General features: G+C 38.7%; 1 protein-coding gene across 2 annotated transcripts; it reads right to left on the bottom strand.

Annotated features, from left to right (window-relative positions):
• Positions 1–1,327: 1,327 nt before the first annotated feature.
• EXOC3 (exocyst complex component 3) lies at positions 1,328–26,878 on the bottom strand. Of its 2 annotated transcripts, XM_063164547.1 has the most exons (13): positions 26,814–26,878; positions 23,809–23,993; positions 19,808–20,027; positions 17,449–18,130; positions 12,922–13,039; positions 10,399–10,524; positions 8,785–8,885; positions 8,182–8,292; positions 7,266–7,416; positions 6,423–6,545; positions 3,962–4,123; positions 2,675–2,802; positions 1,328–2,293 (listed from the first exon to the last, which is right to left on the bottom strand). In XM_063164547.1, the coding sequence occupies exons 2-13, from the start codon at positions 23,950–23,952 to the stop codon at positions 2,122–2,124; spliced, it is 2,238 nt and encodes a 745-aa protein (XP_063020617.1). In that variant the 5' UTR covers positions 23,953–23,993; positions 26,814–26,878; the 3' UTR covers positions 1,328–2,121. The 2 variants fall into 2 exon arrangements, with proteins under 2 accessions (XP_063020617.1, XP_063020628.1); XM_063164558.1 differs by lacking the exons at positions 19,808–20,027; positions 26,814–26,878 and having other exon boundaries at positions 23,809–23,948.
• Positions 26,879–27,196: the final 318 nt, after the last annotated feature.

Genomic DNA, 27,196 nt, shown 5'->3' with positions numbered 1-27,196 from the left:
CGTGTCCGGAGGGGAAGGAGCCTAAGCTTGACATCCAAGAGTTGCCTCTGCACCATCGCTGAGAGGAAGAAGGGATACAGAGGTAAACGAAGCCCGCTGATCAGATTCCCTTACACAAAGGGAGGATTAAAGCACACAGGGAAGGAATTTCAGGGACAGGACCGAATTAGCGTACAAGCCAAATTAGCATCACCTCGCTAATCTTTAACTGAATTCTTTACTGAGGGCTGAACATAACCCTCTGTGAAAAACGCATGTATTATATGATTGGCTGTTCACAAATACTGAAATGAATGTTATATGTGTTGTGTTAGAAAGAAATGCCGTATTCATTCTCTTAAGTACTGTGTTAAATATAGTTTTAGGTTATAAAATTTTTTAAAATAAGAACTGTGTTAGTGGGGTTTTTTTAAAGAAAGGAATGAGGCACTTGCACCAGATAGCAGCCACAGGACACCTAAATCTTTCAGGGAAACGAATTTATTGCCTTCTTATCAGAAGAAACTTCTTCCCACCTTGAAGGCACTGTTAGGATTAGAAGGAAGAAGTTGACAATGACCAGACAAAATCCGTTGTTTGAATGGAATTTATGCATCATGTATGAAGTGTATGAATATGAAGTGTATGAATATGCTATTGTTCTTAAGGGTTAATCCTTTGTTAACGGGGGTCCTTTTTCAGGCCTGTGATGCCCAGAAAAAGGTACCCGGACGTCCATAACTCTTTGTTTTTATTGTCTCTTATTGTCCTAATTAAATTTGTCCAAATTGTTATTACTCTAATTGTGCTACTATTTTTATAACCATTTTATTACTATTAAACTTTTAAAATTTTAAAAACAAGTGACTGGCGTTTTTCACACCTCTAAAAAACAGTGAAGTTCCCCTCCCTGTACCTACAATTTCCAGGCAATTCTGGACTCCATGGGACCCAAGGAGCTCCCACGCTGAAATCCCTCAGGCACAGCGATACCAAGATGATGCTCTACCTAACCATCTCTGGGGACACACTGGCCCTGTCACTGCAGAAAGTCACAGTCTCAGATCTACTGACCTGTGCACAGCTATTCTGGGGTACAGAGGAGCTGGGGACAGGGCTGGAATGGCACAAGGCCTGTGTAGCCAAAGGTGTTAGGTACACAAACTCCAGAATGTTGAATTAAAACAATGTAGGTACATGTTTTCCTTGTGCTTACCTCTGACAGCTCTGGTCAGTTACTAAGAGATAATGCCTTAAATGTATCCTTCATCAAGGAATTTTAAATCCACAACTATTTACTTGATAATTAGATTAATCTGAAAATACAGTGGAAATAAAACCCAGTAGCTTGTGTTTTCAGAAAACTATTAAATCCAATTTTTATTCACACTTAAAACAACAGAAAAGATTTACATGCTCTGTAAATCTGCAAGGATGCAAAGAATCATAGCTGAACATAGAAATGGTTTAACATTTTATTGAACTGGTGTGCTTTATGTGCTGTTTTTAGTGAATCAGTGAAAAAAATTGTACCTTATGTCTTTATTTATTTATTCAACTTATAATCAAATTGCACTGTAGCAATTTCAATCAGTCCTTTAAGTCAGGAAACTGATTTCATAATTAAGTTTTCTGCAATAAACTATTTTACACCAAAGTAAGTACATACACAAAATATAATGTGAAAGTGGATTGACATTAACACTGAATGCAGTGCCATATAAAGACAGTTCTAAAGGAGTCTGCTTAGGCATTGTAAGTGATGTATGTTAGTATATCCAGCACTAATACAGCTCTGCAGGTTTTGGTATAAATATCTTTATATAGCATTGCAGTGCATTGTGCAAACATATTCCACAAGAAAAATGTGTTTGCTGACAGCAAAACCAGCTGTGACAAACGGGTCAGTAAAAAAAAAAAAACAAACCATGCCATTAAAAGCTTTGTTCTTCAAACATGACCTTTAATCTTCCTTTCCGGTATCTTGCATTTGCTCACGTCCAAGTCTTCAGAAAGAAATGTGCCAAGCAAGTATCAATGTATATTGAACTTCACTCAAAACAGCGTTGCCAAATTTGCCCACAAATATTTCAAACCCGTCGATCCCAGAGCAGTAATGACACACAAACACAGAGTTGTCAATTACTTCAGAAGTTTTGGCACAGTGAGAGTAGGAACTGTAATTTCTTTAAAAATTGGCACATAGTTTGGATTGGGTTGGCTTGGACCTTGATCCAAAGTTTCAATGATAGTCTGCTTCATATCTCTGCTGGCATCGCCTCTCACTGTCAGCAAAGCTGCAATGTGGTCATCCCTGCCAAAGGAAATGGGAAAAACTGGCATTAGGAGGCTTTGCACAAGAAAGATTTTGTCAAAACCAGCACTTAATTGGCAGTCCTTTCACTCAGTTTCAGGTACTTTTTTATCCTTAATCAGATCTCTACTCAGAACTGGTTTTTCCTGCTCAATATAGAGCACCGTTTTGGCTGCTTTTAGGACTCTAATAACTATTTTATCCTCCCAACACACAGAGCTGAAGTATTTTTAGCATTCCTCTGCAGTACTTAAGTAGTTGTAACTTCTAGTCCAGCTCTCTATCTATCTATCTATCTATCTATCTATCTATCTATCTATCTATCTATCTATCTATCTATCTATCTATCTATCTATCTATCCTGAAGGCAAAAAGAATTACCTGATATCTGGGTATTTACTGACTAAAGTTGAAACTTCCAGATAGAGCAGTGAAGGATCAGTCAGCTTGATAACCTCTGCAATGGCTTCAATGATGTCACAGAGTCCTTCAGTGTCCTCTCCAGAGCCCTGCAAAAGTAAACAAAAACCATTAAAAATCTCCCAAAACAATAGCAATACTCCTCAAATCTACAAATAATCCTTTAATTAATATTTTGTCTGACAACACCCTTGAATCTCCCAAAAAGCTAAATTTTCAGACATTAAAAAACCCAAATATTTGTGAATTGTCACCATAATCCTTTTCTCTCTCTGTTCTTCATTCAGAGACCTACTCTGAGACTGTCAGTGAAGAAAGTAGTGTCTTACAAACACTATGTTGTATTTATCCACATGGTGACACATTCTAGTCTTCAGCTTCGGGTAATTATGAGCGTTAACATTTGGAATAACTGACATGAAAGCCAGATCTCTTCTGAAACATTGCTTCAAAGCTGGCCCTCTGTTAGATTCCTTCAAGTCATCTGGCCACCAAAGCAGCTTTCAGGAATTGACTGATTGAACTGTATCTATTTAAACTCCGGACTGTTTTAGTAATCTAATTCAAGGTCATCTTGTTTTGCCAATCAGGTGTGGTTTATTTCCTTTATTCCACAACCTCTTCCATCAATTACTCCAGTTTTTCAGGCTTTCTCCTTCTGTGTATTATTTTTGCATTTTGTCATCTCATGGCACTAGAAGCTTTCTAAGATCCCTGTTCCTTATGCACTTAAAACTTTTAGGCCTGTCTTGTACATTGATTTTCAAATACCTTTTTTAGCCCGTCCTTTCTATTTCTACTGGTCTTTAAATGGGGTCAACATACTCGTTTTATTGATCCAAATGAACACACTCATGCTCCTTAGGTAATAAGTAATAGCATCTGTTTGGTGCCTTTCTTCTGGCCAGGAAAAGCAAAGATAGATTTTTTTTTTTTTTTTAAATTCTTTTTTCCTTTCACTTGCTACTATGAATTCAGGGCACCTATCTCTCAGAGGCCATTCAAATATTCAGCTGCAGAGAGCTGTATATACACAAAGCAGTAGAAACTGGTGCTCAGGACTTTTAGCAGCTGGCTTGTGTGTTCAGAATCTCCATCTGTGCCCTCAGCTGGCATCTTTGATATTCCCAAGTCACTCCACACTTTGGAGAGATGGAGATTTAACTCTAGCCATTTCCCCCAAACAATAAACATGTGTGGTTATTGTAAATTACCAGCTTAACAGCACTACCCAAAGCAAACACTTACAGCTGCAAGCTTCTTAAATAAAAATCTGAACTGTTCTGCTTCTTTGATCATTCTTTCTGCACCCTCTTTTCTCTCTTCTGCATTCTTGAAAGATATACGTTTCAGCATGATGGCTCTGATGTATTCCACAACCACTCGCCGATGGGCCTCCAGAGTCATTGTCTGGAAGAAATGGAAAAGCTGGTGGGTTATGCCAGAGATACCTGCAGATGCAGCCATTATTTTTAGGCTTTGAACTGTGCATATGCACTTAAACACCAGTATACATCTTTTGCTAATATAGATTGAGTGGTTTTAGATTTTCACAGTGCTAACAGAAACGAAAATCTCTCCTTCTCTAATGATGAGCCGAGGAGCAACAAACCCAAGATATCTCTAATAACATGTCGGAGTTTTTTGAGGAGCACCAAAGAACAATCACGTTCTCAGATTTTCCTTGACTGATTTGTTGTTCTGCACTTCTCTTTTTATGGGAAATATCTACTGGTACCTGGATGAAGCATCTGGTATTGGTGCAAGAGTAATGCTGAGGTCTGAAAATAAAGAACAAAACTCAAACCCCAAAACCTTCACATGCTTATTTTTCAACAGGAATGTAAGCAGAGTCCTTAAATCCCGTAAGTACTCAGGTGTTTTTTCTTCCCCTTAAGCCTGGTGGCAAAGTTACTTATGATTAAGAAAAAGCTGGCATAACAGGTAGTCACAAACTTTTAATCATGCTTTATTAGTAGTATGATGAAACTCTAGTTTTAAGTTGTTATTGAAACATGTTCTTCAGTCAAAATTTGAATAAAACGTTTCAGGAAAGAGAGAAAAAGGGGGGGAAAAGAAAAAAGGGAGAAAACAACAGATTGCAAAGTACTGGAAGTCACAGCCCTCATCTAGAACACAGAAAATGCAATTTTAGGTTCTGCTCTCAGGAGCTTGCAGAAATACCAGAGTTAGGTGGTTGCTCAGGGATGGCTTCTTGCGTTGGTGGAATTGATGCCAGTTACACAAAGGAAAATGAACTGCACAAAACAGACTGTGGGGGGCTGAAATGTGTGGCCCATCCTGCTGGAGAGGAACTGAGGAACAGCTCCACTACAACTGAGAACACTCCACAAGAACCAATAGTGGTATGGTAGAGCATTTAAGTTACACACAAGGAAAACAGCAAAGCAGAATGAATGCCTTAGATCCAGATTTCTTCTGTTACAGAGGTGTGTCCTTCCCTTCTTCTCATTGGGCTACAGTCTTCTTTGTGGTGCTCTGTTCATGTGGCTTTTAAAAAGTGTACTTTCAAAACATTAAAACCTGAAAAAATCCCATGACAAATCAGGGAAACAAAAGTGTGGTCCAGCCTGTGCTAGAACATATGGCATCTTTTATGGGAGATTTTTTTTGTGCTGGGAGACAGTGGAAAAGTAGGCATGTTGAATGCCAAAGAATCTGCTTGTAAGCTTCTTCCCCACAAGGTGGCAATAAATGCTACACAATGAAACATATGTGATTCCAGAGATTGGTATTAACACCTCAAAACTCATGCCAAGCACTCGTACCTCACAGTAACAAACTAAATCTGGAAAAGAAAGCTGTTCCATGGATATAGACTAATTCTGAGACTGACCTAACCCGTTTTGTGCACTTTTTCTGGACTGTAAGTACATATACTTATATAATAAGGCCTCTAGAATCTGCAAATACTGAAGGTTAAAAGGTCATCACAGAAGCTCTGAGCAGTTTAATTATTACTTTGAGAATTAAGGTAAGAAAGTCTCCAAATCATACATTTATTCTATCTTTTAAGCCCTTCTAAGAGCTTCAAAGATGTCACCTAAATCTTGCCAGCTTCTGCTGGGTTCCTAAGTGTTAGACAATCATCTAACACTGTCTTATTACATGAACCTGCCTTTAATTTTCCATATTATTGTACTCGTTTCCATCAATAGAGAAATTCAGATATCCTTTGGCAGATGAGAGGGGAAAAAAATCCTAACCTAGCACATTTACTACTGTAAGACCACTTTAAACGTGCACTGTGCATCTGTTAACCCTTATGGCACCAAATTCACTATGCTTCATTATATATATTAAAACTAGGAATTACTTGATGTGCTTTTATTAAAAAAAAAGTAATTACATACCAGGAAAACCAGTTTCAGAAGAGCTAATTTTATCTGAGTACAAACTTCTGAGGAGAGGTAGAAAAGTAAAGTAGTAAAAATATCTAGTAACATGCCAAGAAGTTTCCTGGACTAAATACTACAACTTAGATCTCTGACAGTGTTATATACCTGTGAACAAAAAACAGTAGATTCAGATTTCTGCAGTGTGATGATGAACATTTTTTCCTTTCCAGTAATGAATCAATTCCAATTTCTGCATTTCAGTTCTGAATTCCATGTGGTGTTCAGAAATTCCAAATCAACATGATCCTCAGAGTACATTTGCACAGTATCACTGAGAATTTTGCACCTACCTTTTTGTAAGGCTTTTTAATTCTTGCAAAGTCATTGAAATAATCCTCTACAGTGACACAGATAGTGCCCACTGCATTAGACCCCATCAGCCACTTCTTCGTCATCAGCTCATTCAGATGGGGCTGGGAAGGTGACAAAGAAGAGATCAGATGAGGTTTTTGACAGTTTCATCAGATCAGTGCAGTTACTAAAAAATGTGAGACAATTTTAAGTTTTGTCAATTTCTAAACTATGCTTCTCCCACATCCTTCCTCATGTGAGCCACTCAAGGTATTTATATTCAAAATTTTATTACAAATCTATTAAGTCCCAGAGCATCTCTCTTCACCATTTCCTGCTGTTTCTCTAATTGCCCTGTTTCCCTCCCCATACTCCCAATTTCTTTCAAGTAGTAATTTTTTCCCTGAGGCATTCTAACAAGAAGCTAGAATTTCTAAGCATGGAAATCTACCAGACAGAAAGGGGCCCACTGTTAGAATCAATTAAACATATTAATTACAGATGAACTGTACCTGCAATAACAACTTAATATCAGCAGCAGTTTCCCAAATAGTCTTATGTTGAGTTGTAAGAATTAAGTACATCTGCTAGAAAATATTAATTATATACAAAGCACTTGCCTTAAGTCATCCCATGAAACCTAATAAAGCAACCTTCCAGTCTCCTACATGCAAACTATACCAGTGAAGAACAATACTAATGTTTATTGACCCTTTGCTAGCCCATATATAAAAAACACATATTTTATATATTCAGCAAAAGGCTCCACAACTACTTCATTCTGAATTATTTTTTTCTTTGTAAATAATACTTCTGGATTTTTTGAGGAGACAAGTTCTAACCTCTAAATCCATGAAGACTTCATCTAGCAGGCTAGAGCAGCCTTCTTTAGCAATGATGTCTAAAGTTGCATCCATGTTTGCATGACTGATTGACAAGGTGTCCTCCATGTCACTTTTCAAGTATTTTCTTTTCAGACTGATGATGGATTCTCTGGGACAGGGCAAAAAAAAAAGGGTTTTCGTCACTCACTGATGCAAAATTGCACTACTATTAAATTTTTGGAGTACATACATGGAAAAAGACACAGGACAGTTATTTTTGCAAGGGGAAACAATGTCTGCTACTTGCTTTGGAAGCCTTTATTTATTCTCCAGCACGATTTTGGAGTGGTCAGTGTAGACTACATGTGTGTTGGTAGCAAATTGCTGATGCTGAGTAGACCTGCAAGTGGCAGCACATATAGAAGAACAGGAAGTTGGATTGCTCACCACTGAAACATGAGCCACATTCTGATACACCTTCACAGAAGGTTCTGCCTTTACTTTTATCTAGTTCAGTCCACCTTGATCACAGGTGGCCTTGAAGGTGAGAAAAGATGGCAGGACCCAGACAAACTAACTGAAATTACCTTTTAAAAATCTGTAAGCTGAAGATAAATGTTTCTGTGGCAATGAAATTCTTGGGATAACACGTGGTATTTCACTGGTGAGAGGTAATGGCTTGACTTGCCAAAGGCAAAAGCAATCAAAATACCTGCCTCTCAAAACAGCACTACCTTCAAACTTGCTGCCTTTGTTTAGTCAGCTAAACTACTGATTAGTTTACGATTAAGTTTACTATTAAGTTTATTCAGTTAACTACTACTTAACTGAACTCGCTTTGCATACAGAACAGTAGGTTCTGGGAGGAGGTAGTATTACAGCTGAAATATCAACAGCTGTTCTTCTCACAGTACTGCAAGACATGCAGACTTACTTGAAGGTTTGACAGTTGTTGATGACTGCAATCATGTACTGAACATAGCACTGAGGATACTGACGATTTTTAAGATGATCTTCTTTATAGAATTGTGCTTCATCTTTGTACCTGTAACACATAAACGGAATGGCATTAAACAGACAGAAATCAAGTCTGGAAGAACGCAAATACACCCATAGGACCAAATGTTTCACAAGAGTCTGTCAGGGATTTAAAAGTATTTTATAAAGAGTGTGTTGCTTGTGTGATATTTAGTCCTTCTGTTCTGTGCAGAATCCAGCCAAGGAGGTGTTTTCTCTCTTCCTTTAGAGAAAGAGGTATAAATTTGAGATATAAAAGAAAGCAGAACTGACTCAAAAAATTAAGAGCCGTTTGCAGACAGGAACTGTAAGTGCCACGCACCAGCACAGAAGAACTTCTGCAGTGAAACTGGGGAAGGGAAGAAAGGAAAGAGGAGAAAAGCCTGGTTTGCATGAATGCAACAGGAGAAAGACAAAGCAATAAAGAAACATCCAAACAAAAAAACACAAGTATTGGAACTGTAGGAACAAAGAGAGACTGAGGTAGGATAAAGCATTTGTATTTTAAACATTATGTTACCTGGTTAGAAATGAATTCATTTGCTGAAGACATAGAATGAGTACCTTTGTTTTCAAATCTTCATTTATCTGAGCAGCCACCTGAAGATTCTGCTCAAACATCTAAGACAAAAATAGTTAAATTAATAATTAATTATAAAGAGAGGCTTTTATCAGTGGTAAAGACAGAACTCCTATCTTGGACTCCTGAAGTCTTCTACTAGCATCAGCTCTACAGATGCTTTTTGTTGGTTTTTTTCCCCAGATAAGCCCACTGACCAAACCAAAAGCCACTATTTTCACAAGTGTAATTAATATATTACTGGCAACTATTAATGCATGCTGCAGTGTTCTCCTGATGCTGAGAACAGCTGCATTCTTAATTCAGCAAAACAGTACTTAATCTCTTTAATTCAGTAGTGCTTTGGCTTTACTGTGTATCAAAGTTCCAGGGTCAGCTCCTGCAGTTCGTAGTGAATAACACTAAAACTCAAATTCCTTTGTTTCTCCCATATATGAAAGCAGTGAGCTCACACTGAACAGTGAAGTAAAGGAGCCTCTAAACTTTAAAAACACAAGCAGGTACATGATCCAGGTGACTTACAGGCAACTATGTTTGACAGGAGGCAAACTAGAAAGAAAGGATACAAAGCCAGGTGGAAACATGAGCTGTTTCTATGCTAAGATGATTTTGAAAATTCCACTACTACATGCACCTAAGCACTGCAGTCCTTCTCAGCATGACACTAGCCAATAATAAGCCACCAGTTCTTTGACATCACACACATTCTGAAAACGATTAGATGAGGTAAACCTTGGCACAAATGCAAATGTGAAGGAATGTAGCAAAAATCCTGGCATAAAGTAGGAAAAAAATACAGTGGGAAACAAATGCAGGAAGAAGAGATAACCTATCTTTCATTGAAGGTACCTAACACAATATTTATAAAGAATAATTAGAAAGTGAGCATAATAAGCTGACATTTTACTGGTTGATAAAGATCACTTTCAAAACTTTCCATTACCAACAATAGGGTTGGTAGTGGAAAGTTTTGATGGTGGTGCAGGTTTGGATATTTTTTAAAGGATTTTTATAAAGCACCTTATCTTTTCTGGTTTCAATTTGGACAGGCATTCATGTTAACTGAAGTAGTGTTTAAAACAGCAACAGTTTCAGCCTTCAGTGGAACTTTTTATTCTATTATTAAGGTGCTTGTATGTAATGAATAATTTATAGTAACACATATATGCCTACCTCAGCACCATATAAACAAACAGCACTGTATTAACAAAAACTGTCCTATTAAGTCTCATGTCATCTGGTGGGCTTATATTACAGCTTCACATCAAGAGACCTAAGTAAAAACAGCTCACTAAATACAAATATCAACTACACATATGTTTCTAATCTACACAGAAAAAAAGAACTATGTCTTTAAGCACTGAAGTAAAAAATGTAAACAAAAACCTTCAAAGAAACAATCCCTTCAACTAACAGCTCTACAGGGAAAAAAACCCACTATACTTCAAAACACACAGAAACAACAGTATTCTAGAAAGTTTGGCATCCCCTCCATTCCTCCAAATCCATGTACTGCTTCTGTAGATTTTCTAGAATAACCAAGTTGTCTTATACCTGAAAAACAATAGCTGGGAGTGTAGTCTGATAGTAACCATCTTGATCTGCTTCTGGTTCAGTTTCTTTTATCCAGTCTTTTTTATCTGTCTCCAGCGCTTTTCGCAGCCAGCCAATGATGTTAGACTTCATTTAATAAAGCAAACAAGAGAAAGAAAAGATTTAATTTAACACACAACTAAACCCTCTGCTACAATATCTAGAATAGCAGTCATTTCCATAATGAAGAGTGGCATTGTAACTGATAATGCTGACCACTCCTGCCATTCCTACAGGACACAGGTAACAGACAAATTCAAATTTGCATTGACTAAGACAAAGGTTAGTACTGGAACACAAGTGATGTAGTTTGAAGTTTCAGCACATTTTGGAAGGGGAGTGCTCCTAACACAAAGGGTAGGTCAGTTTGTCAGAATCAACATGTTTACTAATTTTGGAAGAATTTATTAAGGCTCAGGCTTTAACATCTAAAAACCCCTGAATTTTTCCCGAGCTGAAAAAACAAGAGTAATACTTGATGTAGGAAAAATTGCACATATCTGCCTGTATTTCCTTTTACACCTAGGTTTTAGGAAACTGGTGCTCATTACTGCTGGGTACAAAACCCCAGGATTAGATTAAATGGGCTGTGTTTCTTGGAACACAAGTGCTGCAGAACACAGTGACGGATACAATGGCTGGCTCTCCTCCCATCTGCCCAGCACACTGTACAGCACACAGACATTAAGGAAAACTGGGTTTAGAAGGAGACTGAGCCAGTTTTCTGCATGACACATATCACAGACCTATTCACAACAGTAAAGACCAGCATGTTTGCTAAATATATAATTGGATTCTTTGAATTCTGTCTTGCTTGTTGATGATTTCTGCCTCTTTTCTGCTTTGTTCACATTTGCTTAAACCCTGTAGTAATATAAATGTTCATACCTCTTTCCAACAAGTCACAGGTACATTACTGTGCCCCACCATGCAAAATTACACATCACCAGTAGACACAAACAGAACGGTCATAAGAGTCCATACAGTACCCTCTTCAATTGTGTGAAACAATGCACTACCTTTCTTCCTCATAAGCATGGAATTGCTCTAATGAGATATGACTTGCATGACAATCTTTTAAGCCAGCAGCCCAGGGAACTTTTTTCACCTCAAGATCAGCATTTACAAGGACTTTCTTTCAAGCTAAGGCGACTGGAAAAATAATATGCTAGAAATCTGTTAAAATCTATTAGCATTCAAGTTTTCATGAACTAGTTACACTTTTCAGAACTAGTTATATTTTGTTTAAAACCACTTTTAAACAACATCAAAAGAAATAAGGTAGAAGTGAAACAAATAGGCAGTTTCAGTATTTTCTGCTTTAAAAGAAAGATACAGCCAAAAATCAAAACCAGCAAAAAGAAAGCTGCCGCTCTGTTAAACAGAGTGGCAACTTTGTTTTATTTATATTCTAGAAATAAAATAAAACAACATTCTATACATACTATTTTTCAGTAGGTAAAGAAGAACAATTCTAAAAAAACAATATAGGTGTATTTTTTCATGCTAACTGAGGACAAAATTAATTCAAAGGCACTTTCTGAGTCAAGGCAAAAGTAGCTTGAGAAAACAAACCAATGTGCTTTTTGCCCCAAAGATAAGGGCAGAAAAAATAACCTTGCAAAAAAGTCCTAATAAAGCTAATGGGAAGCAGAGCCTCTACTGACAACCTCCCTGAGTCATTACAAGGTTGGTTCATATTATTGTGAAGAGTATAAAGTCCAAGTAGTTGCTGTTGCTGGACACATTTTAGTAGCTGACGCATCCAAAGAAGCACAAAAATTTCCCTCCTCTGCTTGGCAGAGCTCCTAAAGTTAGAAGAAGTAGGAATTCATTGGATAATTTAAGAACAGCAAATCCAAAGTTACAACTACACAAATAACCACTCTTAGAGGCAATTAGTGGATCTGACAATCACATAATGCCTGCTTTGCCACGAAATTCACCAGTTTCTAGTGGCTCTTGGGGTAACAAAGAAGCAGTGCCTTGATATTTAAGATACACTTGAAATGGCATCCACAAAAGGAAATTATGCTCATGCAGTTAACAGGCATGAAAGGAAAAAGGCTGTTAAAAGAATCAAACTGGCAAACATGAACATCCTGATTACCTTAAAAGATCCCATCTGTATCAAATGTTGATGCAGCTACCACAGGGACCAAACAGCCTACAGTGTATTTTTAAGTGCTAACATACCAGCACTATGAATTTAAGCATATGAAGACTGGAATTCCTTCCTTCCTAATAAATTATTATTAATAGTCTGTAGAACATAACTACTACATGAAATGTTATGATTTACATATATAAAATCATCTGATTATGGCTTTATAAAGAAACTTACACATAGGATATGAGCATTTTCATAAAAGTGATAGTGTTAGATTCACATTTGTCACAGTTTTCTCTGATGGAGGAGCAGCAGTGAGGTACTAATGAAGATATAAACTCATCTAAATGTGCCTTTGCACTGTTATTACTCACAGTGAGTGTTGACATATACTTGCTGAGAAGCTGGTCTACCACATTTTGTGAAATGAGAGCATCCAGAGAATTTACATCCACTTCAGGAGACAGTTCTGAATTTCCCATCATCTCTGCACTGAATGAAAAAAGAAAAATAAAACCAAAAAATTGCAGATTAATAAAGAAAAATGAGATTAAAAGTTAAAAACTAAAAAATTATACAACTTCTTCTGTATGTTCAGTGTAAAGCACAATTTTTTCAGTACCTACACATTTCAAAGAGTTTTAATAGCAAGTGCAACAATCAGTGCATTTACAAGAAATGTAAATAAAACTATATGAATGAAAGAACAGACTGTAAAAGCTACAACCCAGGATATAACAAAAAGTATTACAGACATTTAAATATACAACTTATCCATGCATTCCTGACTTTTATGTACAAGAAGTAACGATTACTTGAAACTAAATGAAAGCCAACTGCTTCAGCCTGTGGGCTCTTTGTAGGGGACACTTTTACGTATCTTTTAAATTTCAGAGGTGATGAAAGACAATTCATACATTTTGAATTTTAGAACAGTAAAGATCAGTGACAAGTATGAATTACTGTCCTCAGATTCTCAAAAGAGCTTGTTTTGGTACTTGTATCACATCCATGTAAAAATTAAAATATATTAAAAGAAAAGCTACCTATGTTTCCTGTCTTGGCAAAGAATATGGCTAATCTAAGAGGAAGAACATCTTTCAAGACAAATCAAAGGTGCACTTCATGGGTACTGTATAAGAGCAATTGCTTGCAAAGAAAAGTTCTTGATTTTATAGGATTTAAAAGAAACTACAGCAAAATATTTTGACATGGATTATACAAAATTAATACTTTACAGTGATATTTTGCATCTATATAAGATCATAAAATGACTGGCTTGTGTAATCAAAAAATCCCCAAAGCTATGCCAAAGCACAACATAGCAAGAACTCCTAATATTTCATGCTCAAACAAATCAATAAGTCAAACCCACACTCTTCAGAGAGTGCTTTATTAACAGCTGATGGAAATATATTCAATCATAATAACATAAATTGCTTCACATTCCATTTATAGTGTGCTTTTCAGAAGCAAACCACAAATTCTGTATTTGCAGAGGCCGCTATAAAAACAAATGGCAACCTAAATTCCTAAGCAAGTGTCCAGTTTGATAGTTCTGCAAATTGAAGTTGTTCTCTGGGTGCATGCAGGGAGTCAGCACAGAGTTGCTTCCACTTCCTGGAAAACATAAATCCCAAAGTACTGCAAAAAACCACTACAGTTATCAACTTAAAATACCAAAATTCTTGTATTTGAAGCCATAAAAGCTACTGTGACTGAACATCCTACACTAATAGCATCTTCTTGGCTTGTAAGAAAAGAGGTTGAAATTATTTTAAGTGGCTCAGTCTATTCAGAAAACTGAATTCCATTCTGTTGCTGTTTACAGAAAGAACACACGTAATAGCAGGACCTGCTCTAGGTTGATTCAGAGGAAAGGTGAGAAGCTGTTTATGGCACTGTGCCATGTTAGAAAACATTGCTAGCCTCATTGTACACCATTATCCCTGTTCAAAAGGCCACAGAGACAAACCTTTTCTCAAAGCACATCCCCTGAAACCCCAAAACAAGGACCAAAAGCTTCTACAATCTTTAGCCCACAACATAAATATTCTTCCTATACATAATTTCTCTTTCCTGTTTGTCACAACCAAGTGCCAAGGGGAAAAGAAGTGACAGACAACCCTCTTCCAAATGGCACAACACTTCTAAGTGTTGGGAAGTTATTTACCTTCAAGAAAAAATTAATACAATTATGTTTGAAATTTCAACTTGATTATAATTTGGAAAGTAGAATTTTAGAAAGCTTCTATTCTGCCACCAGTCCTGCTCTATTGGTGGAAAGAGATACTGGGTCCAGAGACAGCATCCAGCTATATGTACAGTAGTATTCCTTCAGTTCCTTACAGTGAACATTGCTGACACTGTCTGTAGCAATCCTGGTGATATCACAGCAGTTTTGTCAACACTTGATCAGTATCTCATAAAATGATGCTATGAAAATGAGCATCAGGATCTTACAAGAATTATAATTTTCCTCAAACACAGACTGGAGTCACGGTCCCAACCCAGCACAGATTTAATAACAAGAGTATGTTTCCAGAACTCTCAAGGGCTTAAACATGGAAGAGAAACCCACCTAGCACAATAAAACTCCCACTCAAGTATTAAAAACTATTATTCCACATGCAGCATCACTTTATTTCTGAGCTGTAAATTGAATATATTTCTCAAAACAGCTTTCATGCAGACATGCTCTGATAAAGAAACCCCCATTGATTCTTTTGTAACTCCTATGTTGTAAATACTGAAAAAAATTCCATACAGGAATTCATCACATAAAACCTCAATGCTTTTTTTCAGTCAGTACTCTCTCATTTGGTTTTGAAGTGCAGCTTCAGTATGCAAATACAATACAAATTTATATTTTCCCTCTATTATTCAGAGTTCTCATGATACCATTCTCCTTCCTAGTTTATTATAAACATACCCCTATGGAGAATCATTTATTGTATTGTTAAAAGATGTCCAGGAACTGTGATCTGATAAGCTCTACAAATATCCCTGCTGAGAACTTAACTTGTTCACTCAGAAACCTGAGCTGATTTCTTCTCCCACTGTGCACTCCCAATACCCAGTGGCTAATTCTCAAATTCTCACAGGATCACAGAAAATAGTTTGGGTTGGACCTTAAAGACCATCTAGTTCCAACCTGCCTGCCATGAGCTGCATGCCACCCCTAGACCAGGTGGCCTTAACACTTCCAGGGATGGGGCATCCACAACTTCTCTGGGAAATTACTTTTCCAGTAATTATCATCCTATTTATAACCTTTTATTGTAACAGGGAGGAATATAATTCCTGTACTGCCCTCTTGGGCTTTTTTTCAGAGAAGAGAGAAAGTCAAAGCCTTAATTTTTTCCTTCAAGGTACTTCCTCTAATTTCCATCCCACTGTTATTCAGGGAGAAGAGCATTCTCAGATATCCTGTAGGGTGTCTACTCCTCTCACTGTTTCCCTTTCTTCACAAGGCTCAGCCACCAGGTGCTATGAGCCACATGACTTGCTTAGCAAGGTTTGTTTGCTTTGTAAATAGAAGTAACACTGGCTTTGCTCCCTCCCTTTGCCCTTCCACTGCTGGAACACACAGATTTAGAGCTTTAGTTCTGAATTGTCTAACTCAGTAACAATCTACTCTGCTTTCTGAGGGAAGGTGGAAGGGCAAATTTAGGACCAAGAATTGCCTTACTGGAACATAAGCCCCAGGACACAAATAAAGAGCCTGAGAGCAGGATTTCTGCCAAGGCTCTGCATGAGAAGGACTCACATCTCTGATTTTCATTGCTGTAGAGTTATTCCTCTGGCCTTCAAAAGAAGAAAAGGCCAATTAACTCAGCTGCTTATTAGTGGCTGCATCCCTCTTATACCCTGCATGGGTATCTAAGTATGCACAAGTGGGTGCTCCTGATTCTTCCTTGCAGGGAGAAAAAACCAGGAGGACTCTGCAGTGTAGAGTAAAGCACAGAGTTGAACACAAACCTGAAAGCTGATTATGAGAACTCCCCAGAACAGCATTATCTCCTGCCTATGTGCTTTATGGCACTACGCTCTAAACCCACCGAGTGTTTCCATTTGTTGCATTAGTGGTACTGAACAATTGAAGACATCAAAAGTACACACAGCACAGAGCCTGGGTCAGTGCCAGCTATTCAGAACAGGATTACAGTCATGAGCCACAGAAAGGCTAGCAGCACTTTTTCCCAAACAAATCAGTTGCTCTAGTAACTACATGCCAGCAAAAACTAAAGAGTTGCCATTTGAGCTGTTTCTACCTGGAAAATGAAAAAAAAAACCAACAAACCCTCCAGAATGCTTAAGTTATCCCCAACAAATCAGACAAGTCAAATAAAATAAGCATAAGACTGTCATAGAAAACAACTTGTAAGCAGAAATTATTCAAAATAAAAAAAATCATCACACAGTTTTGAGAGAAAACTTCTAAAGGAAGTTACCACATTCTTTCCATTTAACAGTAATGAGGCAACTGAAGCAGTCCCACCCCCTGTAGAAGAGAACAATAGAAAGTTAATAATCATACAGATCTTCCGGGGCTGTGGCCACAACAAACATTTTGTTTCACACATGAGCTCTCAGTCTCCTGTTCCTCCCAACATTTCACCAGACTGGTACAGAAATACGAGGTGATGGCAGCTTCCTGCAGGCTTTAACTGCATTAAAATTTTAAGCTACTCAAAACTATAAAACACAATCTAGTTTTAACGAGCAATTTCCAGGAAGTGTGTAATGAATAGTAAAGAACTTGATAGTTTGATATTATCCTTTTTCTGTTTTATCTTATTGGATGTTAATAGATAAGCAAATACCAGCACAAATTGTGTTTTGCATGTCTCCTCTTTGCATTCCTCCTATTGCTAACAGAAAGGATAAGGGGGCCTTACCTGGTGTACGTATTCAAAACCCAGCTTAGAAGGCTAACGATCTCATTTGCTTCCAGATCCTCTGCAGCAAGTTCCTGCATTCGGGTGGCCAAAGCTTGATGGTACATGTTTAGCAACCTGTTGAAAATGTCATAATGTGGAGGAAAGCACTGATCCAGCAGGGTCTTGGCCACGAGCAGGTCATCAAGGACGTATTTACGGATGATTTCGAGATGCCGCACAAGCCACATTTTGTCAGATTCTCTGGTGTCTGCCTGAGTGCCTTCAATCCGTGTGCTCACAGTTCTCTCCAAAATATTGAACATCTTTTCTTTCCACTTCTTTGGTCTGCCAGGAGGTATGAATCCAGTCTGTTTTTTCCTGTCTAACATGCGCCTGTCAATTTTCTCCTCCCTCTCAATTATCCTCACAACAGAGACAAGCAAGGTTGGATCTCGACGCACTGTAACAAGAGATCTTTGAACCACCATCCAAAGCTGCTTGGCCAATTCCTCAGACAGTTTCTGCATATCCCCAAAGTATGTGTGGATGAGGTTCATGTCGTGTGTGTTTTTGCTGTCCATGCGGTACTGCTCATACATCAGGTCATCCCGAGAACACTCCAAATCCATCAGTTTCCGGTGAGCCTGCAGGAGTTCCCCTCGCTCAATCAGGTCGTGGGTCTCCCTGACTATCTCTGGAACTGAAAGACAAAGAAAAATCACATACAGTACAACGCTGCTAGCAAAATACAAACAATTAATAAAAGACAATAAAAGGACTAGGAAAAAAGCTGGAGAATGGCTGTAGTAATTACTTTTAGATATTTTGAAGGAAATAATTTTGAATTACTCAAAAATTGTTAGTAAATGTTACATGTCCATTTTTGATCAGTGTCTAAACAAAGATCACAGTGCCAACAGAGTTTTCTCTTTCCCTCTTGATGCCAAAAAATAAATAAATGAATCCTGGAAAGTCTATGAAACAAACTGCAGTGCTGGCCTTCTTATGCATTACATAAAAGTCACTCACTTTGTTGAGCCTGAGGCTGCATAAACCAAACAAATGCCAAGTTTTTACCTCCTTCGTGGACAGTTTTTGCCTGCTTAAGGCACAAATAAAAGCTAGGGATAATTACCTATGCTGCTAAAATATTTAGAAGATCTTTTGTCTTTATTATTTCTCAGTGTTTGAGGAACCCTACAGAAGAAGATTAGGATCCTGTGGGGGAATAACTGAAAAATCTCATCAGAAAAATTTGTGACTGCGAAAAAGGCAGCAAGCGATAAAACTGGCAGCTCACAAAAAGTTCTAATGATTGTGTGTAAATGTCTTTTCAATCATGATAAAAACCACTTTGTTTATAAAACATTTGATCATCTCTGAGCAGAACAACTATACTGTTTAACAGCTCCAGGAGGAGATGCTTCATACTAAAAACCTCTCAGAAAGCCTCAAAAGGTTTATTGTCTCAGATGCAATCATCTGTGTAAAACAACACCACCAAAACAGCTCCACATTGGAACATGCATAATTCTGCTGTTCCTTGTTTTTAATTGCTAGACATGTAAACACTTTTCTTTAAGTTGCACATTGTATCTGATACTGTAGAGGTTACGTACATACAGTAAATTAATCAACCTGGTACGGCTGGGAAGCAATTTTGCTTTATAGGTACACTTTGTGTATTAGTATCAGAAGATATAAGGAGAGAAAATTCTGTTTAAATAAAATCAAATTAGTCTGATAGGTTTAGTCCCTCTTACAGAGGTAAGATACTTAAAATTATTTATAAGTAAAGAAGTCCTGGCAAGGAATTCACCATGACTCAAGGTGGAATGCAGTGTACATTCCATCACAGGCACACAAAGTGACACAGGTAATCACATTTTCTTTCTTTACAGTGTCCATTTTATTACATTAATCTTATTTCATTTTGCAAACCCTCACAGATGTACAGTGGTACAAAATCTTTTTCCCTCCTAAAATAATTTCATACTATTTGTACCCAACAGGCTCACTGTAGGTGTCCAGCCCAGGTGGCAACACACCAGAACATTACAAATATTCTTTCTGTATTTGTTGCTTCCATATTTCAGTCTTTTATACTAAACATATTATCCCAGCTACTGATTGCTTGCAAGAAATTTCTTTGTGAGTTGTGTGTGATGGCCAGACTAGAAGTTCCTACAGCACATTAATCTTCATCTATATGAAATGTTTACCAGTTACTTCCCTGTATGTGCTGTGTAAGTCATTCTTCCTTAACTCTTTATTTCCAGTGAAGTTTAAAGCTCTCAACATTACTTGACAACCTTACAGCTGTTAGCACCACATTGGTTTCAGTATGTGATGGATTATATAAAGAACAGTAAATTACCTGAAAATATATTCTTGAGATTTTCTACAGCAGCTGCCAATTGGCTGTGTTGCACTACAGCATCCTTAACATCCTTGAGGTTTTCTATAGTGTTGATGCTCTGTCTCCAGTCCTTATTGACATCTATCAAAGACTGCTGAATGTCCTTCACATCATTCAGTGCATTGTGAAGTTGGCTTAAACCTGTTCGTACTCCATCTAACTGTGACTGTATTGCTGCCTTAAATATAAAAAGACAAAGAGAGCCCATATTATTCTTCATAAGTTTCATATTTTCAACATTTCTCAAGATTTAATTTTCATTTCGGTATCTAACATTTGCAGCAGAAAAGAAAGAAAACAAATATGATAATTGACTAGAAGCATGCAAAATGTTGTGTGTGCCCACATACTATATTTTTGAAGTTCTGAAGCTGTATCCAGTTTTGAAGGACCTAGATACAATTAGTCCACCCACAAACTAACACAGGAGCTTAGGGAGATGGACTGTAAACTTTGTAATCTATATTAAACCAGGATCAAAGGAATGAGACTTCTCTGCATCTCCTTCATAAATTGATTTCAAAGGGGAATATCAAAGAAAGTTGATGTTTCATCAAAATGTTTGGTATGTACGGATTCTCAAAAGCATTTTACTAATGCAATTACAAATTCTCACTTGCAACAGAAAATGTTCTAAAAAAGCCCAAACTTAATTCTGAAACGTTCTTAAAAAAACTCCAAAAGCTCCTGGAGGCAAAAGAAACCCCTAAAGCAATTCAGTCAAAACAAACCACAAAACCCCAAACTGAATATAATTTTCATGCTGTGAAACATCAATGACCAGACCAACAACACAACTACTAGATTATTCTGGCATAAAGGCAGGTGATGGATATGGATGTCTTGTGACAAGTGACACTTGAAATAATGACTCTTCAAAGAGGCTGTTGGGCCTGAACATCATTCAGGTGTCCAGACACTGTACAGAAAATGCATTATAGCACATATCTGAGTGAAAGAAATCAGATCACATCCACAGCACATTTTTTAGATACATAGTTTTAAAAAGATGTGATGAAGGTGAAATCAGAGGAGTGGAAAATGCAACTAGAAATAACAGGCTTCAAAAAGACAAGCAAGCTATCAGTGAAAACTCAGCTGCATAACTTGGGAGCTTGAGGCAATCAGTAAAGAAAATGAGGCATTAATCGTTTTCCTAAGCTCAAAACACATTTTTTGCCAGACTTTTAAGGCCCAAAAGCTTGGATAGTTTTGGAACTTGTCGTCGGACACTAGAAGCCAAAAAGGAAATCCTGGTAACTGCAAACAACATTTACTGTGTTTTAAATGTACTGGGAAAGTGCAAGAAAAATGCAGTGGTTTTTAAACTATGATTATTAATGTACTTTCAAATTATGACATGCTGATTTTATGGATGAAAATGTATTTCCCTGGCAGACTCAGCACAATTAAGCAGTAGTAAGGCATTTTTATACTGTTTCTATCTATAGAACTGCTGCATTAACACATTTTTCCTCTACAGGAACTGAGATAATTAGAATACTCAAATACAATCTTCTGCAGCTGACCATAAAGTATTTTAAAAATCACATGATTATTAAATGTTCAATATTTTTGCTTTGATAACTTTTTCTGAGGCAGATCTTCCAAGTATTACATATTCAAATTTTTGCCTATTTATCTTTTGCAGAAACTTGATAAGGTTGAACTGAAACAGTCAGGGATCTCAGTCTCTGACCCAAATGGACATGGAAAATTCTAAAAACAGACATCCATCCATGCTCAGTTTGTCTTCAAATAGTCAGCTAGGGCCAGGGGATGGGGCAGAGAACAAAGCATGTCCCAGCCTAGACTCTGCTTCCTAGAATGCACATTCATCTTTGATTGGACTGACCATCACTGTATTAAAGAAACAAAAAGAAAACTAAGCCATCCTGGGAAAAGGGCTCAAAACTTCTCTTTTCATGTTTCTTTCAACATGAATCCTGGCTTCCTGGTCTCCCTATGGCTCAAATCCACAATTGCATAGCAGCTAAGAATGAAAAGGGAGAGGAGTCACGTATGTTTGTATTCTGGAACATCCACAACCTAGAAACTTCCCTAGGATATGTGTATTTAATCAGAGTTTCTTCACAGAGAAATTCTTCCACAGATTGAGTAAAAGCACAAACAAAAATGGCTGCCAACAATTATAATTTTACAGGCTCTGAAAGAGATTTCAAGCAGCTCTTCTACATTCTGGACTACAGAACCAAAAGCACCAGTCTACAATGCTACCTGGTGCTCTTCCACATATTCTTTCAGAGTTCTGCTACCAAACCCCAAAAATACTGCTTCACTGAGTGCCATCAGTCTCATACACAAAACTGATGAGTTTGATATGTTTTAAAGGAGATCTTCCTCTAAGAATTTATGTTACATGGGAAGAAATGCAGTGAGGGATATAAGAAATGGACATAACTAAATACACAGGAGAAGATTTGGAGAGGATGTTTAGATTCACCTGAAGAAAATGATGACAAACATGGCAGCAAGAAGGAAGAAGCACCTAACATGTTCACACTAAAAGATTTCCCATGTGTTGATTCACTCAGATGAAGCAGTAATCAATTCAGTCTGAGAAGTCAGCAACTCCTCTGATGTTGATCCTAATGTTTGTCTCCCCATCTTCCACACCACACACAGACACAGTTTAAATCCACAGCAAGAGTATTTCCTACATCCTCTCCATGCTCCCTTCCATTAGAGTAATTCTCATGGGAAAATCAGCACTGCTGTCCATTGCATCACTAACCAGCACCTTTATCAGGAATGAATCCTGAGAGGATTAAGGGGTATTGAACTTATTTTTGGAACAGGTATTTCCAACCACCTATGGATGACTGAACTAACTTAAGGCAAACAACAGGGAAAATAGCTATAAAGTGGATTTAGGCATTCACAAGACTTACAAAGTTTAGCCACGACTGTCCATAGAAGCAGCCAGGCAAATGACTGTGCTCATATATTACAAATAGATCACAGTAACTGAACAGCTGATCTATTATTAATAGACTCTATATGCTTCCTGACTTAAATCTGAAAAGCCCAGTCCAAGTCATCAGAAAAATTTCTGTTTCTATGCTACAAAAATCAACACATAATTTGCTATATATAAATAGCATGTTATATATAAATACCAAAATTTTTCGCTGTGCAAGAAAACTGGTTTTCTTTTATTTTATACAGACTCCCTCAAAGGAATAGCCGTTAAATAGCTATAAGATAAACTAAGTGGAATATAAGATTAGATACAGTGTATACCAACAACTTCAACCTGAGAAAATGTTTCCCAAAACACTTTTCTAAGACTACTCCACTTGCTGAATACAGTGGTCTAAAATGACTATTGGCAAATACCAGTGAAGGAAGAAAACACAAAACTCAGCAAGATATAGACAATAAACACTGGATAACCATACTCCTACATCAAGCTAATATGTGTGAATGTGCAACCACTCACAAGTACACATGCAAGGAGGAGCAAAATCATGGGGTCACTTCCACAAGAGACAAAAATGTGATGTATTTTAGCTATCTTCCCTAAACCCATGTAAAAGTCAGAGGGGTAACTGACTGATCCTTTTTCATGTGCAATCATCAATTTTTTGTTACAAGCTCAGTATTCAGTCACGAAGACACAGGCTTGCTTGCTGACAAGCTACATACACAGCAGGGTAGCTGTCCATGAATAAACTGCAGAAGGTACAGGACCTAAGAGTACTTGAAATGCTTGAATAAAACATTAGTAAGATGTATAATGTTAGCCTGCATTACTTTCAGGACACAGATTTTCCAGTTTGGACACAAAGTAAAAACTGAAGTCCCTGGTTTAAAAATATCCATCTGGCTGAAATGCAGATTAAAAATAAATAAAAACAATCAAAAAAACAGAAGGGAAAAAAAAGAAAGTACACTTATGATACACCACAGACACTCAGGTTTATCCAGCTTTGTACCTTGAGTCGAGCTTCTACTGAAGCCTTCTTGCGAGCTTCCCTCCTGCGATACTGTTCCACTTTATCCAGCTGATCAGGACGCTGGAGCATTCCTGCTACTCTCTGAACAGCTGTTGCAACTGCTTCCCTATCCGTTTCCTCCATGGCTGATTGGGACCTCAGAGTGCCTTCATTACTTAACAGGACTGAAAAGAAATAAAACAGTTTTTAAAAGCCCACTTTTTTTCGTTTGATGGCTATGTGAGACTTCAAAGTCAACAACTGGAGAATTAACTTCAGCAATAAAAGCAGCGAAACTTGACAGAAGCATCATTAAAGCACATTCTAAAGAGAAGCAACTGCAGTTCTATAAGAACTGCATTTAAAGGCACTTAACTCAGTCTCATTAGTTCCCCTGCAATGTTTTTCATTGTTGTTTTGCATTTACCTTGCTCTAAGTTTGAATTTAAAAAAAAAAACCAAAAAAAAAAAAACCAAAACAAAATACCTCCATAAAAGCCCACCACCATAAGGCAACCAATTCTTCATTAAAAGAAGAAATTCTAATTAATCCAAGGGTAGGTTGGCCTATTAAAAGGGTATTAAGACAAGCATAATGGAATCTTGTAGAAAGTCCAAGCAAGAGTCCTAACTCATCCTGAACTACAATTGGGTGGACTCAAGAGAACCACAGCCCTCGTGCAGCAAAAGGTCAATTTTGCTACCAAAACTGGGGGGAAACATAGGCAGTGGAAGCTCCAAACACAGAGACTTAACTATAGAGCACCTCCATTTAGGCTTCTGATGGATAATTTTTTTATTTCCTACTCTTGTTTTCAGTTCTTCTCACAGTATCAGTCCAGTCCATCAGGGTGTAGGGAAAAATTACTCAAGTATTTCACCTCAGTCTCCAGCAGAACTTCCAGTGAAGCCAAGACATGCAGGCAAACCAGAGTTAACATCTGCTGTCCATCAAGGCAGACCTGTTCTCTCAAACTTCATCAGCTACTAATAGAAAATAGGGAGGATCCCATCACCAAAAATGCAATACCATGGTGGCCACAGACCTCTGAGGAATCTATCTGGAGCTCCTCGTTGCTTCCAAATTACTTCCAACATTTAATGTCTTTAGCCTTGCAACCAAACAGAACATTTTAGGTTCTGCTGCCACAGCTAGAAATTATACTCTCTCATACCCATATTATTCCTTGAAATTAGGTATCTATTTTCAGAGCACTCTGCACTCATAAATCCACCACATCACTTAATCTCAGTAGTATAGTGATCTAAAGATCTGTGCAGAGTGCACTGCAAAAAGAAAGTGCTCTTTCTTTTTGCTGAAAGAGCAAAAGCAAGAAAACTCATGGGGCAAGTGAAATTGATAAATGGAAGGAAATATTGGGGGCACCCAAAAAACCCTAAGAAAAAAACTGAAGCAAAGAAAATTGCTCACCACTCTCCACAGGCAAACTAACACTCCAGCCAGCCTCTGAATAATCACTACCCTGGAAACAAAACCCCCATATTTTATTGCTAAGCATGATATACACTAGGGAATTTACCTTTGGCCAGTTTGGGTCAGATGTCCCCACTGTGCCCTCTGAATCTCTGCCCACCCCCAGCCTGCTTGAGAGGAGTGGAGGGCAGCTTAGGCAAAAGAGAAAGTTTTCACACTGTACAAGCCCCCTTCAGCCACAGCCAAACACTGCTATGGTGTGAGCAGCACTCTTTTGGCCACAAACCCAAAACACAGACTGTTATAAAGAAACTTAACTACATCCCAGCCAGACTCTGCAGAGCATTAGCAAAATTCCTAACTTTATAATTTATCATGGCTAAAGAACACTCCAGGTTTGCCTGTGAGCTCTGTAAGAGCCTATGTCTCAAGTTCTGTATCTCTAGTAGCTTCAAGAATTACATGCATACATATGAACTTATTCCAGAGTTATGTCTACAGTGTACACTCCTGTCCTTCTTTACCACTGGCCTGGTTAACTCAAACCATGTTTGATTTCTTATTCTTCATCTAAACATGCAAGATCTACTTCCATCACTTGTGCTTTGGAATGAATACTCCAGTTTCGTTTGGTTCAATCCACCTCCAAGCTATAAGGGCTCTATCTAAAATTAAAAGAAAATGATACTTTTAAATATGAATTTACTACAGAAATGGTATTCTGCAGCAGGGAGCTTTATCCTGAATTACTGCCCTTATTAAAACTCTGAATACGTCCCGCAGAGTTACAACATCTTTAGCTCACACAGCCACTACCCAGGCACATGAAGGAGACCTCGTCAGCAGAATCAGAAGCCAGCACACTGTAACTAACACGTCGAGGCAGACAGCCTCTTGTAGAAGCACCCAAAAGGAACGGCAAACTTTAGGAAGCCACGTCAATCTCATACAGAAGCTGTCAGTCAAAACTAGATACATCCTCAGCGCAAAACAGAGGCAGAAGTGAACAAAACTGCGTCCCGAGCCGACCGGGGAAGGTTCCAGCCGCAATCGCACCCTCATCCTGGGGACTCAGGCTGCAGAGGCGAGCCAGGGGGGCGGCAGGCTCCCAGGGGAGGCCGCTGTCCCTCAGCAGAGGAGGCCCCTGCCCCCGCAGGGTAACGCGGCGAGCCCTCCGAACAGAGCTGGGCGAGCAGCGGCGGCGGCAGCCCCGGACCCGCCCGGCTCCTCCCTGGCAGCAGCGCCTCAGCTCGAATCATTCGCACCGACGCAGGTGCCCGTCCGTGCCGGGCAAAGGCCGGAGACCCACCCGCGGGCACGCCCGAGCACCTTCGCCCTCCGCCGCGGCCCCGGGACAGGACGAACCCTCAGCACCCCCTTCGGCCCCGCCACCCCGAGGGGCTCCCCGGGTCGCCCCGGCCCATCCCGCCCCCCACCCCCTCGGCTTCCCACTACCAGACCGGGGTCCCTACAACCCGCGACAGCCCGGCAGGGGCCGGCGCGGCGGCGCTCATCGGCCGGCAGCGGCAGGGACCGGGCGGGCAGGGCGGGACGCGCGGCCGGCACTCACCGGGGCCGCGGCCGCCCCTGCTCGGGAAGGCGCTGACAGCCCCCGGTGCGCCGGCGCACGCCCGGCCGCGCATGCGCACCGCGCTGCCGTTGGTGACACCGCCTCCTCACCCTCCTCTTCCTTTTCTTTACTTTTTTTTTTTTTTTTTTTTTTTTTTTTTTTTAAACTATTTCTGTTAAGGGGCGCACTGTGTGCTGATGGGGCCTCGTTCAAAGTCGCCGAAATAGTTTTGAAAAAAAAAAAAGCCAATTAAAAAAACCCTCCACGACTCTTGTGAGGTGTCAAAGCTTTGGGTTGGAGTGGCCGCCTACTGCAGTGGGTGTCGTCTGGGAAAATAAAGCACACGGAGCGATTTCTTCACGGGATGAGTTGTTGAGTGTTGG

The sequence above is a fragment of the Melospiza melodia genome, chromosome 1, assembly GCF_035770615.1.
Source record: "Melospiza melodia melodia isolate bMelMel2 chromosome 1, bMelMel2.pri, whole genome shotgun sequence".
Classification (NCBI taxonomy): Eukaryota; Metazoa; Chordata; class Aves; order Passeriformes; family Passerellidae; genus Melospiza; species Melospiza melodia.
The sequence above is the reverse complement of the archived record's forward strand: the minus strand, read 5'-3'. Positions and strand labels throughout refer to the sequence as shown.